This window comes from Calidris pugnax, unplaced genomic scaffold (genome assembly GCF_001431845.1).
Source record: "Calidris pugnax isolate Ruff unplaced genomic scaffold, ASM143184v1 scaffold58, whole genome shotgun sequence".
NCBI classification, from domain to species: domain Eukaryota; kingdom Metazoa; phylum Chordata; class Aves; order Charadriiformes; family Scolopacidae; genus Calidris; species Calidris pugnax.
This window is the reverse complement of record NW_015090868.1, coordinates 5,582,439-5,597,968: the sequence shown is the minus strand read 5'-3', so window position 1 is coordinate 5,597,968 and position 15,530 is coordinate 5,582,439. Positions and strand designations below refer to the sequence as shown.

Here is a 15,530-nt window from a genome sequence, read left to right as displayed (position 1 = left end):
TAGCTTCAAGTGCTTTATGGCTGTACCGGTACAACAGACAGAAAACCTTTCTAGGCACTGGAAACTTGATTCTCTACATTGCTCAAGTGCTTTTGACCTGTGCCAGCTACTACTCTTCCCAAAAGCGCCGGGGCACAGTCAGGAGTGGAAATGCAGCAGACAGCGTTCCCCAGAGACACCCTGCCTAAAGGTAGGGGAGTTGTTGGGATAGATGCAGGCCAGTTGGCTTCTGCTCCAGACAGCACTGCTGGTTTAATAGCTACCCAACAGGCACTTCAGTGTTCTGCTCCACTGATGATCATAGTATTTAATCTTGGCTAATGCCTATCTTCATATTAAAGCTCAACGACAGCGAGTAGTGGAATGATTTGAAAAGCTCAAAAGCCAAGGATCACTGAAGAAACTGAACCTGGAGCTACCCCTTACGAATAGATGTAAATCATATCCTGCATTTTAATTAATGCAATTACAAGAACACTACAAAGAAATGTTAACATGCTTGTTATGTGTTAGCAATGCTCTGAACCTTTTAAAAGTATAATTCAGTACTTTGCTTTAGGTAGTTAAAATCCTTCTCCTTAATGAGTTACTGTCTTCCCAGCTGGAAATGGTTCTGGTAATATTAAAAATAGTGTCTCATAGCCATTAAGCTTTATTGATGGTATTTTATGCACACAGAGATAGTGCAAAAAAATTAATTTTCTTCCACATTCCCCATTAACTTTTTTTTTCCTTGCTCCTTTAACATTCTTTACCAAAACAAATCATTTTTCCTTATCATGGTAGCAAGGCTACACTTGAAAATTACGTGGTTCCAGGAGAAGATTACACAAGAAAGATAAATCCACTAAAGGTTGCTAACCACATCTGACTCAAAAACTCCCCAAATAAAAAATAACCAGAGACTGGGAAAGAGTTAGAAGGAAGCATCATGTGTCTCCCCTGCTCTTATTATTCCTTACACTGCTAGAGACAGCAGCTCAGGCTAGACAGACCTTTGTTCTAACAAAGTGCAGTCATACATCTTTTTAAGTCAGAAAATTAGTTTAATCACCTTAAAATTTGTTGTTATTGTTAGAACAGAATTGCTGTTATTCTGTAAAACTCATGGCCTAATAACTTAAACTCAGGTACTGAAAGAACAGTAAGATTCCTGGTAACAAATAGCTATATTACTGGATTAAACATAAGTAATAAGGTTATCATGCATGAAGTTCAGACTACACATCAACACCCTCAACGTCATCCTGGAACCCTCAACATTCACATGTGCTAGGAAATATCTTCAGTTGTAGGAGTTTAGGAAACGCCTGCTGGTGCCCTTGCAAGCTGAACTAGCAGGGAAGGTTGGTAACAGTCTGCTTGTAAAATTCACCGTGGTTTATTAAAATAGTTCAAACAAACCAACATGAGGGGAAACTTTACTGCGTAGGGCCTACATGTAGCACCCTGAATGTTTGTGTACATGTTCAAGGGTTGCAAATCCAACCACTCTAGTACACAACTGGTTACACACAACCAGACACCAGGGAGTTCATGACTCTGCATTGTTTCTGAACATCACCTTCCAGGATGGGCTCCCATCGTCTATAAACATCACGAAGAGATCTTTCTTAGGCTGAATGATGCAGGGCATCTACACTCCCAAAATCTGCTAGCTCCCTTGGCCATCTAAATTTTGGACACCAGAAAGAAAATCAAAACCAAAAGACAACCTTGAAACAAGATAAAAACCAGCTCTTAGTAATAAGCTAGAAGCCCTGATAGCTCAAGGAAAGGGGCAGTCTGCTTGGCAAAAAATCTCTGGAGAAGGCCAGATATTGAGTAAAACTAGTAACAGTCCTCATTTTTACAACTGAAAACCAGTGCAGAAACTTGCTTACCATGTGCTGGTGCTCCCATGACAGTGTCACATCCAGCCCAGTGGGTGACACCAAATGGCCTTGTTCACCTATGTAACTGGAAGAAGCACTGGGAGTTCTTTCAAATCCTGTTCTTGCATACTAGAGCTTCCATCTTTGGACTTTGAGGAGTGTAAATACTTAACGGAAATGCTCCGTTCTTATATTTTGACGACCAAAAAGTAAACAGGAAGACAATCTCCTTTTCCCTGCTTGCCTGCTGGGATGGGAACTGGGACAAGGAAGAAAGAGGTTTCAGTATTGCCTTGGTCCCAACCTAGCTTGTGCTTTAAGTTCTCCTCCAGAAATGCTTCTATCATTCCTTAGAGCTTTTCTAAATGGCAGTAGCAGCATGGTATTGACATGATTTATCTCACTTTTATTGCTCAGTGCTAATGGGATTTAGATGGTGCATGTGGGGTTTTTTTGTGGCACACTGGGATCTGTATCAACACAATGCAATTATTAAAACATCCCAATCTGCTCAACTTCTTATCAAATTCTTTGGGAAAATACTTTACAGCTGCTTTAGCGGGCAATTTCTACAGCCAGTTGATCATCTCAATTTGCAGACTTCAGTCTAGCTCACACCTAAAAATCTATCTTAAATTCCAACTTCTGAACACACATACCTGAAGGATAAACAAATTGCTTTGTTGTATAAATTCACTGCACAGAAATCTTAACATTTTTCCCCTCATACTGTTAGAATACACCCAGAGTCTCCATTTATTATGTCATTAATTTTATCTCTGTACAGTAACAGTCACAGTGCACTGTTATAGTTCTGAATCACTATACATAGAGCAATGTTCTCTGATCTCCTTCCCTTACCCACTTGGATTCCAGTTAACAATTTATGAGCTGGAGATAGCATGAGGCCAAACCTCAAAATAACCTCATTAGTACCATTTATTTTCTTTAGTCATACTTTCGATATCTCTAACTTCCTGGGGAAATTAGTTTCATTACTTCATTACACGTAATGCGAAAAATACTTCCTTTTAGGTTGGTTACCTGTGTGCCCTATTTCTTGCATTGCAAAAACCAAAAAGTGATATGAGGAAGGTGGTACAAAAACTATTGCAATTTTACAGACTTCTGTCATCTTGCCCTCCTCCTTTCCTGAGCAGCGTTGCCTTTTCAGGGTAAAGAATACTCACATGAAAGCTAGAAAACGACTGAATATCCAATTCTCCCCTAATGTACTTTTTTTTTTTTTCCTATGTCTTCAGAGCAATTAGGCAACAAAGTAATCAAAGCAACTCCTGAGCTTGGGCATATGGGGCCATTAGGGCTTCCTGTTAAGCAATTTACTTCTAAGGGTTTGGAAAGAACTGCAGAAAACAGAACCTGGGAATACCAACTGAACCTAAAATAAAGATAAGTCTTGGAAAAAAGTGCTTAGAAGTTAATGGCAAAGTTATATTAAATTCTCTTGTGAAAATTCCAGAATTACAGGTACAAATATCAAAAGCTAATACAATTTCCTACCTTTTGAAATGTAAAAATAAAAAAAAAAAACCAAACCAAAAACCAAAACATTAACACTGAGAAGAAAACCTGAAAGCCAGCAAAAATAATGGAACTAGCCATTTGATCCTTTTATCATCGTCAATCATCTAGTCTTTCTGCAAATGTGATTGTTGTCTTTGATTCCTAAGAAGCAGGGAACAAAGGTATTCCTCTTAGCCACCAAATAGTTAAGTGTTGACTCCAAATAACTTCCTAAATACAGTTTACCCATCGTTGAACAGAAAGTGTAGTATAATGCTTTCCAAGACAGCAGGAAGAGCCGTGTAGCTCAAGGGTAAAGTGAGGAGCCCTTTAGCAAGCTGAAAAAGTTACCGAGTTGCTTGCCAGATCTCTTCTTTCACAAATTCTTTAATGTGCTTTCTTGGCTAATTATCAGTCTGTTCCCTGTATCAAGGCCAGTCCATTTTGAAAAACACGACAAATATTCAGACACTGCAGTATAAAGAGTGCCTTCTGTAACAATTCCGATGGCTTCTTAGCAAATAAAAAAGATAATAAAAAACGTCAAGACAAGATTTAAGCTACATTGTCAAGCTTGTAGATAGTCCATGTTCTTTCCTCAGCTCCTCTATATCAACATTTGAAGAAAAAAAACACAACCTCCAAACACAGATACAGACATTCCTCTCCACTCCAATGTCTTAAGGGGAATTTGTTCACTAAAACTAAAAACAAGCAAGCCCTTTTCACCCCTCTCCTCAAATCGCTCTACTTTCATCCCTGAAGAACTGCAAACACTAGATACCAGATATGAATATACGCAATGCTTCTCCTCAGCTTTGAAAATACAGAGCCACTGTCTTGGACAAGATCATTAAATAGAAGCTGGTTTTGTCCCAGGTTCAGCCAACTTTGTAAACCTGGCAGATCAAAAGGAACTTACTAAAACTCCCATCAATCCTTCAGTAAAGCAAGCTGGCTTTGTGCCAAAAGAGGAAAGAAGCAACACACGCAGGCAACTAATTCTGCCGCAGTAATAGCGTCACAAAAATACATCAACCTGTCCACATACACATAAATAGGTACACGTGTAAATCATACTGGTGTCAAAACAAAAATACTTCATCACTCGTTCAAAACACAAACTCATTCTGTAGGACAACCAGATATTTAAGATACTATAACACACGATAAACTTGAAGATACTTCTATCAAAAGAAATGCATAACAATGCACAAATGAATAGTCTGCACACATACCAAAAAACTAGAAGTGAAACTAGTAGGTCTTGAAAAGTATTTGATTTTCTGCTTTTAGAAAATCTGTTAAAATAATCTTAACTATGTGCTTCATTACAAGCAAACCTAAGAGAAGCAGTGCTACAGTTCAAGCTCTGGAGTTGGTTCTTTAGCCACAAACTACATAAATTAATAACTTACTGTCTACAGAATAAAAACTATTGCCAGTAACAGTTTTTTCACCTAAACCTCGAAGAGTAAAGCAACTTTGTGAGTCTGTATTACCCACATTCACAATTGTGGGAAACATACAAAGAACACAGAATGGCTGTGGGATGAATCAGACAGGATTGCCATTTTTTATTCTCAGTTACACATTTTTCTGGGGTAAGACATCAACCACATGTCATAATGTGCCTACACATAACTCATAGCTGTGTTTTACACAAGATTCCTCCTCAATTTAAGGCACTTAGGTGGTAGCACAACATCAATGCTCTACCTTGATCAGAGACAGAAATGAACGGGTAGCTACACGCATGTCCAACCAAAATGCGAAAAGTCAGCACTAGAATCATATTGAAACCATAATTATGTTTCTTCTGAATGCATGACACTAGAAAAATGCTTGCAGTTGCTTGTCAATTTATGCGTTATTAATGAAATAAGTCAATAGTTCAGTCTGCTTCATTTATACAATGTTTTTTTAAAGGCTGCGTCTATGCTTTCTTTGACAGAAGCCTTTCCATGAAGAAGGTACTTATACTAACTTATAGATGGGCACCTGTAACAGCTCTGAAAGGGAACTACCAAGACCAGCATGTATGGCAATATCACACCCATGCATACCTCCAGTAAATGAACAACAGAGACATTACTTAAAGTTAAAAAGCATGAAAATCCCTGCAGAGAGCAGTTTTCTGCCTTAGCTTCAAAGCCTCACTCTCCAGAACACAACAGTGCTCACATGAGGCAGGCCTCAGTTTTATATCAATGGTATTCTTATTTTTACCAGAAGGCAGAGATTTTAAGGTCTAAGAATGGCTTTAGGTAGTCTGGATAGAAATGAGGACAACAGAGAAAATGACTTATCAAATGTATACATATAATTTCGCTAAAGTGGTAGATAGAACCATACACATTATCAGTGACTTTTTTTTGTCCTAACATCTATGTCAAACGTGACGCTGCAGCTTCTCTTATCCCATTGCTGGCATAAGATTTTATTTAGAATATAAAAATAATACCTTACCTTTTTCTTCATCTATGCGAAAAACTCCTATACCAGATCCATCTCTGATGGAATATCTAATCTCCCCATCTCGTCCTGCGTCTTCATCATAAGCAGATACTGTCATTACTGAGGAGCCAACGGGGGCATCTTCTTTTACAAAGCCTTTATCTGCAAATATAGAGAACCGTGGAGGGTGCAAGTTTTCATTCACATCAACTATCTCAACCTCAACGTAACACGTAGAGGACAATGAAATGGGTTTTCCTTTGTCCTTGGCCCGGACAGTCAAGTTATAAAGTTGCTTCTTTTCATAATCCAGTCTTTGTACAATACGTATTGCTCCACTCAGTTTGTCAACATCAAAGGTGCCATCTCCGCTGTCCAAAAGACTGTACCGCACTTGACTTGACTGGCCTAAATCGGGATCGTAGGCTTCTAGCCAAGTAATAATAGTTCCCTCAGGAAGATCTTCTCGAATTTTCACATGATAATTTGAAGGAATAAATTTAGGAGGATTGTCATTAACATCTTCAACAGACACTTTCAAAATAACAGTTGAAAACAATTGAGGTTCTTCGGTCGGTTGGTCCCTGGCCTCTATTTTCAAGAAATAGACGTGCTGTTCTTCACGATCCAGAACCCCTACAACTTTCACAATTCCTGTCACAGCATCAATGGTAAACTTGTCTGTATCTGTAAGAAGAGAATATTTCACTTCTCCATTGGCCCCCAAATCTTTATCGGTAGCTTCAATTTGAATTATTTCACTGTTTGGCTCTTTGTTTTCACTCACTTCAACAAAATAGCTGTCTTGCAGAAACTCCGGTGGGTTGTCATTAGCATCCAAAATTTTTACATCTAAAAGGTGCCAGGCAGATTTCTGCGGTATTCCAAGATCATAGACAGTAATATTTAGAGTATATTTATCTTTTACTTCTCGGTCAAGGGGAGATAAAATTTTCAGCATTCCTCTTTCCATATCAACAATGAAGCTACTATCATCGTTACCTCCAGAGATAACATACACCAACTTCCCATTGAAGCCAGTATCGAGATCAGTAGCGTTCACAAGTAGCACGCTGGAGCCCACAGGTTGGTCTTCTCTTATCTCAATGCTGCTGGGGAGATTACTTCTAAATTTAGGTGCATGTAGATTCACAGAGTGAGTGTCAAAGAAAACATCCTCAACTTCTCCACGGCTGTGCAATTTATTTGCCTGTAAGAGTTTCTCCGCCAGCATTTTGGCAACACCAGTTTCTTCACATTCCAAGCTGACTGGTTTGCGACTAGTAGCTACAGTTATGTTAATATACAGTGGTTTTGCAAAGTTTTCTCCATCTGTAGCCGTAATTTTCAAACTGTGAAAAGACATCTTAGCACCTAGGCCATCTATTAGTGACTGTTTGAGTGAAAGTACTCCAGAATTTGGATTTAGGCTAAATAAATCCAGTTCATTTCCAGATTCAATCTGGTACCTCACCAACTGGAGCTCATCAGCATCAATAGCAGATACAGTTGTTATTTGTTCTCCAACACCAAGATCCCTGGGGATTGTTCCCTCACAATTTATTTTCTCAAACAGAGGTATATTGTCATTGAGGTTATTTAAAATAATAGTCACGGGAACTTCAACTTCTCGACGATATGGTATACCCCAATCAGAAGCTCGAATCCTTAAATTGTAAACCCTTGGCATCAATTCATAATCCAAGTCTTCTGAGGTACTAATAATCCCACTGAAATGGTTAATCACAAATGGCAAAGGATTTAGGTTTGCAATACTATAGGTCACATATCCATTCTCCCCTTCGTCAGGGTCTTTTGCACTTACTCTCATGACACTCGTACCTATTGGCACATTCTCATCGAAGGAGGCTTTATAGGATGTCTGAGTAAATTCGGGAGGATTGCTGTTCATGCCTAGTACCTTAATTAATACTTTTGCAGAAGCTCTTCTGTCACTTGTCGCAACTTCAAGTTCAAAATGGGAAGCGTATTGTGCTTTTATGGGTTCTAAAGTGGTAATAAGACCAGTGTGAGCATTTAAATTGAATTTTACTTTGCCTGGTGTATTTTTAAATACATATCTTAAATGTGGATAACTAGGCAGAGCTTTCACCATTATCACAGGAGTGTTTGGAGGAGCAAATTCACTTATTTCAGCTCTATATATCTCTTTTTCAAATCTGACAGGACCAGACTTAAATTGTGGCGATGTCACGTGAACAACTTTCACAGAAGAAAACTGTGGGGGATTTCCTTTATCTTTAGCTTGAAGGGTAAGGTTGTATCCAAAAGGGTGGCTCTCCCAATCAATGTGACTAATGGCTTTTATTCTGTATTCTTTACCTCCTGGAACAGACCTCACCGTTTTGAACTGCTGAAGCGGATCACCTGCAACAATATTTAATGATGCTATTTCCCCATTTGACCCCTGATCATTGTCCTCCACAGTTACGATTGCGTAAGTTGGATCTTTGTCTGATTCTGATGGAGTCAACGTAACAGCTGTAATAACGGGGGCATATTCGTTTGCTTGCTCTACGTGAACAGTTAATTTGGCCATACTGCTGATACCACTGCTACCATACAGCTTCAGCCCACGGTCCACAGCAAGAATTTCCATCTCGTAACGCTTAGTGTCTGAGTAGTCGAGTCTGCCAGTTAGAACTACCACCCCACTAGTTGGATGTATAGCAAACACATCTGTTCTTTCTTTAAAGCTATAGTAGAACTCTCCGTTTGTTCCTATATCTGCATCTGTTGCACTGACTCTTGCGATGCTCGTCCTTATTGCTGTGTTTTCAGGCAAAGAAACACTGTAAGACGTTGGAGAAAACAAAGGCCGCAAGTCATTTGTATCCAGTACCTGTATCCTGACCTTCGTGCGCGTTTCAGCATTTGTATTTTTTTCAACTGCTTTAACAGTCAGCATATAATGGTCTTTCACCTCTCTGTTAAGGATAGCCGTGTTTCCTCCCTTGGTCCGTATTCTCAAAAAGCAAAAGTTTCCAAGAACATATTCTTCAGCTTTGAACAAGTTCTCATTGTCACCAGAAATAATTTTGTACCTTAGGTCCCATAAGGGATTTGTAATGTAAATGCCCATTTTCACTGGATGCCCAACATAAGTCTTGGCTGCAGAATTCTCATACACAGTGGCATTGTACTGTGCTTGTGTAAATTGCATTGGTGGAGCATGGTGTGGCCTTTGATTTCCTTCACAGTTTCCAAAATGCTGCACCAGCAGCATCAGCAGCAACAGCATAGTCAAGTATCTTCCCATGGCAGCAATTACAAAGAAACCCTGAAACAAGAGAGAGATGTGTTACAACTTATGACTGTTCAAATACTATTCAAAAAACCTTGATGTTTAGTTTAGAATTCACGCTTTTAAGAAAACTACTTTATATCCTTTTTTTGCAGAAAGTTTCAACATTACAGTACTAGAAACTCAGATAAATTAAAACTCCTAAAAAAATGCCAAGAATCAGCAAAAGTCTAGGAATTACTACCTTGACACGAGGGGAACGCACAGAGTTAACTTCAAATGAACAACTTGATGAAGCAACAGGTTGGAGAAAACATACCACTGCTGTCTGCTATAAGCAAGCAAATGAGATCTGAACTATTCCGGAGTAGTGAACATTCACTCCAGTCCTCTACTTCATATGTGACATTGTCTTCCAACTGAAAATTCTTATTTCCTTCTTTTCACTTAGATTATAAAATGGCTGATGTTCAATGATGTGGAAATAAACTGCAAGAGTTGGCTTCAAAGTATCCTATGAGCACCTGTTCCAAGAATTATAAAAATTACAGAGAATTCTGTATGTATTGTATTCTCTCCAGCTCTGAGTACCCTTGTAAGAGTAGTGGATAGCAGCACATACCATAAAAAACTTTTTTATCAAGCACCACTAAGTTATAAAACCAATAAAGAATAAGACATATTCCTTTATTCTCCTCTTGGAACAGATCTGAAACAAATTAGCATTGGAAGCTACAAGAATATGAATCTACCAAAATAACTTGAGAAACTATCAAGACTATTTAGATTTGTCAAACACACTCCAGAAATGACAGGGAGAGATGCACAGAGTTACACCCTCAGTGGCTTTCCCTTTCGAAGAACTCAGTGTACCATTTCCAATGCCCGATCCAGGCAAGCCTGCTGTAGGAAGAAAGGCAGAAACCTCAGGAACAAGACCTTTGGGACTACCCTCTTATTCTGAGTTTACAGCAACAGTCTTTACTTCCCAAAGTCTCACAGAATAACAAATCAAAGCTTTGGAATGCTTCCTCAACAAGCCCAAGCTTTCAACAAAACCTTGGGGAAAAAAACATCTTTCCAGCAAGCAGAAAGCAATCTGGCTTTGGTTAAGTAGTACACACTCTTTTCTTTCACCTTCCCCTATTTACCCGAAATATTTTTCTCTTACCTCTCCTTTAGCATCTCCTTCCCCGGCCAGTCTGCTGTACAACCCATACTAATTCCTAAGCACACCAATTCCTAACTGTGCTCTTGTTTCATTCCTCCTGATCTTCATTCCCACATTTTAGCCTTAGTTTGCCCCCGCTCTGGCTGTCAGCCTCTCCTCCTCAGTGCCCATCCTCACACCAGTTCCATCCATCTCAGCTCAAAAGGTACCCCATTATGTTGCCTTCTTCCTCCACCCACATTTTCTCCTCCAGTTACTTCTCTCTCCCCTAATTCCTACCTGCTCAGGTAGATACATGAAAGATGGCATTGGCTGAAATTCCATGGACTGCCTCTGCCCACCAGAAAGCTTTAGAGCAAATTAATCTACTTGTGTCAACAGTTCACTCCAAAACCTCAGAAAAAGCTAATTGAGCCACAGCCATTAGTAACTCGATGATGTTAAGAAGAGAAAAAGTTTCAGACTCGGGTTCATTTAAACTATAAGAAATATTAGAGAGGAATAATAAAAATTTAGCTAGCACCCTGATGTTAAGAAGAGAAAAAGTTTCAGACTCAGGTTCATTTAAACTATAAGAAATATTGGAGAGGAATAATAAAAATTTAGCTAGCAGCCTTTTGGAAGGGGAAAAAAAAAAAAAAAGCATGCCTGTCTTCCAAATCTAGTAATTAAGTTACATGATTAAAGCTATAACCATAGCAAACAATAAAAAGTGATTGAGCAAACAATAAAAAGTGTATGAGCTTTTAAAAGCAAGTCACTAGCTAGAACCACTACTTACAAAGTCTTAAAGCTGGATGAAGGAAAGGTTGGGAGGGCAAATGAGTGTGAGGTTGGAACAGCCACCATTTCAATGGGTTAACAATATTATTCTTCCCCTATGTGATTTGTCCTGGGAATAAACAGACCCTTGGGTCTCCAGGGCTTCATCCCCCTAACATACTGCCAAGTAAACAAACCATGTAATCCCCTCACCAAAAAAAACCCCAAACAAAATAAAAAACCAAAACAAAAACTAGTACCCTAAACAAAACTACCCAAATCCTGACATAAATAATTGATATCAATACTTCTAAAACTCTGAGCAACTTAAGATACCATTAGACTGTCCTAAATGATATGTTAAGGAATTATCACATCATTTTTAAGCAATCAACAGAAACTGATTTGTTTATTCCGCCTTGCTGGGATTTTGGAAGCTATTGTCAAAAACTACTTAATGATCAGTTCCTCTTCTGATCTGGTCAGATCTTCCCCTCTTTTCTTCCTCAATTACACTATGATTATTTTTTAATTTTTATTATTTGAAATTTATGCTTAAGTCCAAAGCCTAGCTTGACCTCTGGATGCTATGGCACCCTCTAACTCACTGCCTATACTTAACGTTTGGCAACAAGTTGTCTGAAGTGGTGTATTTATTATGTAAAACACTGTACCTGTCTGTATCTTTTATCATTCGCTCCTCACATCTCAGGCACATTAGACACAACGTGCACCACACCATGGTGCATTAGACTGCATTAAGATATCCAAACTCCTCATTAAAATTCAAAGTCAAACACACGTGTGTTTTACCACGACCATAAATATTTTTCAATGCCATAATAACTTTAGCATTTTTTTGCTGCTTTTCTGTAATAACTTCACGTGGAGCTTGCTCAGAACTGGCAAAAGACAGTCTACTACACACGATGACACAACTACCAGTAAGAGAATCCATTTCTTAGCCCCAGCTCCTAAGGTTTGCTGAGTCACAACCCGGAGCTTAAGAGCATCTCCCAGCTGAACAAGTGAACTACCTTAGATAAAAACAAGTTAGTCATTTCTGTTACATGACACTTTTTCCATCTTGTCATAATTTACAGAGCTACTGGAAACTAAAAAATGTTGATCCAGGATTACCCCAAAAAAATCAACATACTATTATCTTGATAAGTATCTAAGGTATTAAACAATGCCAGTTGTAAAGACATTTAACTACTAAGGGAAAGTATTAAAGTGTTAAGATAAAGTGATAATGTGTTGGATATAAACTCAGATGCCTCACTACAGCGAGCCAGAATGACTGAATTTCAGAAACATTTTAGCCAAAGGCTACACTTTGAACTCCTAAATTTTTTATTATCTTTGGAGTATGACCAGTTTAGGATTTTCTGCATCCATTTCCAACACATAAGGCAACCGTTTGCTTAACAAAACATCATAGCTCTTGGTTTATAAGGAGAGCACATCATATTTATTCTGAAAAGCTACTCTGAAAAAAATTTTGATTTCCTATTGGGAAATTATTATTTGGATAATTCTTATTTATAGGCACATCCAGGTCATTTTTATTTATAAGCATACTCAGCACTGGGATACATAAGACAGTTTTAGTACTTAGCTATAATGTCAACAAAATTATTAACACATCAACACCGCTTACATAATGTGTATATGGGAAAAAACTACTCACACAACTCAGAAAGATGAACTATCTTCACAGTAAAGGTATAAGAACAAGCAAAGTTTTGGGGCTAGCAGACTTCGGAGTGGTAACTTACAAATGAAGATGATTTGGATAAGATAGCAGTCATATAAAAGACTGTTTCTCTTAGCAGTATGCTTACATTACCCAGACTTCAAAGTTTATATTTTGAGACTTGAAAGTTTTAAACATAAAAATACAGAAATTTACGAACAGCAATCTCAGTGCCACACAAGCCAACAAAAAAAAAAAAAAACAACCAATACACAAAACCAGAAACCACCAGCAAAAAAACAGGCAAAACAAGCTTTTCTTCTACACAACGTATCAATGGTGACCCTACATTGAGAGATTTCCTCTCCTAGCAATCAAATAAAAGTCACAGATAGAAAAAGAATCTTAAACAGGCCACACAGCCTCAGCCATGATGAGTCTTCGCCCCACTGCTATCCCTTTTCTACAGGCAAGATCTGCCAGTTAAGTCTTACACTCTGCTGTAAGACTAAGCTGCACCATTTACATCAGCAGAAGGAGAGTCTGTGAGCGTGGCCTGTTACACTGCTCTAGGGACACATCAGAGAGCATTTTGAGGACTAAAAAGGTTCTTTAGTGCTGTTTCTACAACACTTGTCTACTGAAATCTTTCAGTAACTTTTAGCAAATGTAGTGGAGGTTTCCCTCCATATGCGCACAAGCTTCTTTGATTTGATTTATTAAGTTATTAACAATAAAGTGTCTCCACCAATCAAACATCACCTATACTTTAAAGGTCAGCGTTGATCAGCACACGTAACTGATGCCATTTGACAAAAATGCACTGTGAAAAGTTATTACTGCAGTAACTAAGCTGTTATGACAGGGTTCCCATTGTAGAAGTCTATGAGAGATTGTGGGGCTTTGTGGGCTGTACTGACTGTAGTTACACCTATTCTTTCAATTGTTCAAAAGCAATTATGTGTGTCGTCTGATGGGGGAAAAAAAAAATCAGGTTTAGCTGTCTCAACATGCTTAAGTTTCCACCCAAAAAAACTTAACAGTGTCTTTTGCTTTTCTGGGAGGGAAGGTGTCCATCTGTTCTGGTATTCAGAAAATTAACACACGATGAAAGCGTATGGTAACGTTACTTTACTAAAGCTGGTAAATTATTCAAAAAATGTACGTTGTCGCAGATATTAACATAACAGTTTCAACTTGTGACTAAAGTCCAGTAAGTTTGATGCTTGTATTCTCCACATTACGAGTTAATCCCATGAGATACTTTGATTTATGCTTTCGAGACCTTTGCTGTTGAAAGGAAAATGCACCAGCTTTATTCAAACAGCATGCTAAAAAGATTCTGAATCTGGAGTGAAACAAAGTTTCACACAGAGAATTTCCACTATTTATCTGCAGGGCAGTTAGATACTACTGTATTTAATACTGAACCCAGCAGCTGCACAAGGAAAAACAGGCCTCCCATCTCTGAATGAAAGAGTTTGATTGAAATTTAACATGGCACCTTGAAGTTTGTGACGACAAAAAATAGTTTTACTAAGTTTGAACTCAGTTTTAAACTTCAAAATAAAATTGAAAACATATAAATCTTTGAGGGTTTCAATGGATTTTACATTTGCTTACTTGCACTGATAACTTAGCCATATAAAGTTCTTTGCATCTAAGTTATAAAACCCAGGAAACTATCCTACTACTGGAACGACTACTAAAGCTCACCTTCCAGTCTCCTAAAAGTGAGATTTTTACTTTTTCAGTGAACAAAACAATAACTTAAAAAAGAAACAGTTTTCAGCGTTAAAGTAAGGTATTTTGCTCACTAAATAGCTGAATATTTCCACACGGTTAGAAAAGTAAATAGGAAATCCACATCTATTACACAGCATTCCTTTCTTTTCAAGGAAGGGAGCGGAGGTGGGAAAAGAACACAGGTAATATCTCCCATGCAGCTGCCTGGGAACAACTTGCAGGCAAGTAGTTTAAACGGCAGGAAAACCTGCTGTTGGAAGGTTTTAATTTATGAATGCGTTTCCAAAAAGAAAGTTTACGGGGGGGAAGAACTATCAGCGGTAAGGCACACTGTCACCGAGAGATCAAAAAGCGCACCTTTCCAACAAAGCTCTGGTCTGTTTCAACTGCCGTAAAGGAGGAAGGGGGGAAAAAAAAGGGAAAAAAAAAAAAAAAGCCGATGCTCGCTCCCGGAGACCCGCGTCCTTACCGGCTCTTTTCGGAGGAATCCGGCCGGGGAGGCACAGGAGGGACACGGCTGGAGCGCAAACAAAGGAAGAAACTCACCCCGAGGTAGCTGCCGGCCGCCTCTCGCCCCTGCCGGCTTCCCGGGGAATTAAGTTTGGCGCGGCCCATCCCACGGAGACACCTGGCCTCCGGGGCCAAATATCACCGCCACCCCCTTCCTCCCGGGCGGAACTCGGCAGCAACCTGCCGGCTGAGCTCCGGACGGCTCTCAGCCGAGCCGGGGAAGGGGTCGGAGGTGGTGGTGGGGAGAACGGACAGGGCCCACCCCGGCCCGCGGCGGAGGGGACCGGCGCCGCTCCGCAGCCCCTTCCCGCCGGCAACACGAGGCGGCCCTCTCCTCAGCGCCCCAACTATCCCGGAGGGAAAGAAGGAGGGTCCCCCCACAGCCACCGAAACTTCTCCCAACTCGCCGCCTCACCTCTCTCTGCCGGCGGGGCCGGGGCCAGCCCCGCACGCCGCCCGCCGCGCCGCTCCGCTCCCCCCGAGTTCTCCTCCCGGGCCGCACCGCGCCTCAGCCCGTGCCCC

General features: G+C 39.7%; 1 protein-coding gene across 1 annotated transcript in view; it reads right to left on the bottom strand.

Moving 5' to 3' along the window:
- The window catches only part of FAT1 (FAT atypical cadherin 1), a 112,132-nt gene that overhangs the window by 95,272 nt on the left and 1,330 nt on the right, over positions 1-15,530 (bottom strand). The window contains exon 2 of the mRNA XM_014945563.1: positions 5,868-9,156. Within this exon, the coding sequence (XP_014801049.1) occupies positions 5,868-9,135 (3,268 nt within the window). The 5' untranslated portion in view covers positions 9,136-9,156. The remainder of the gene's footprint in view (positions 1-5,867; positions 9,157-15,530) is intronic.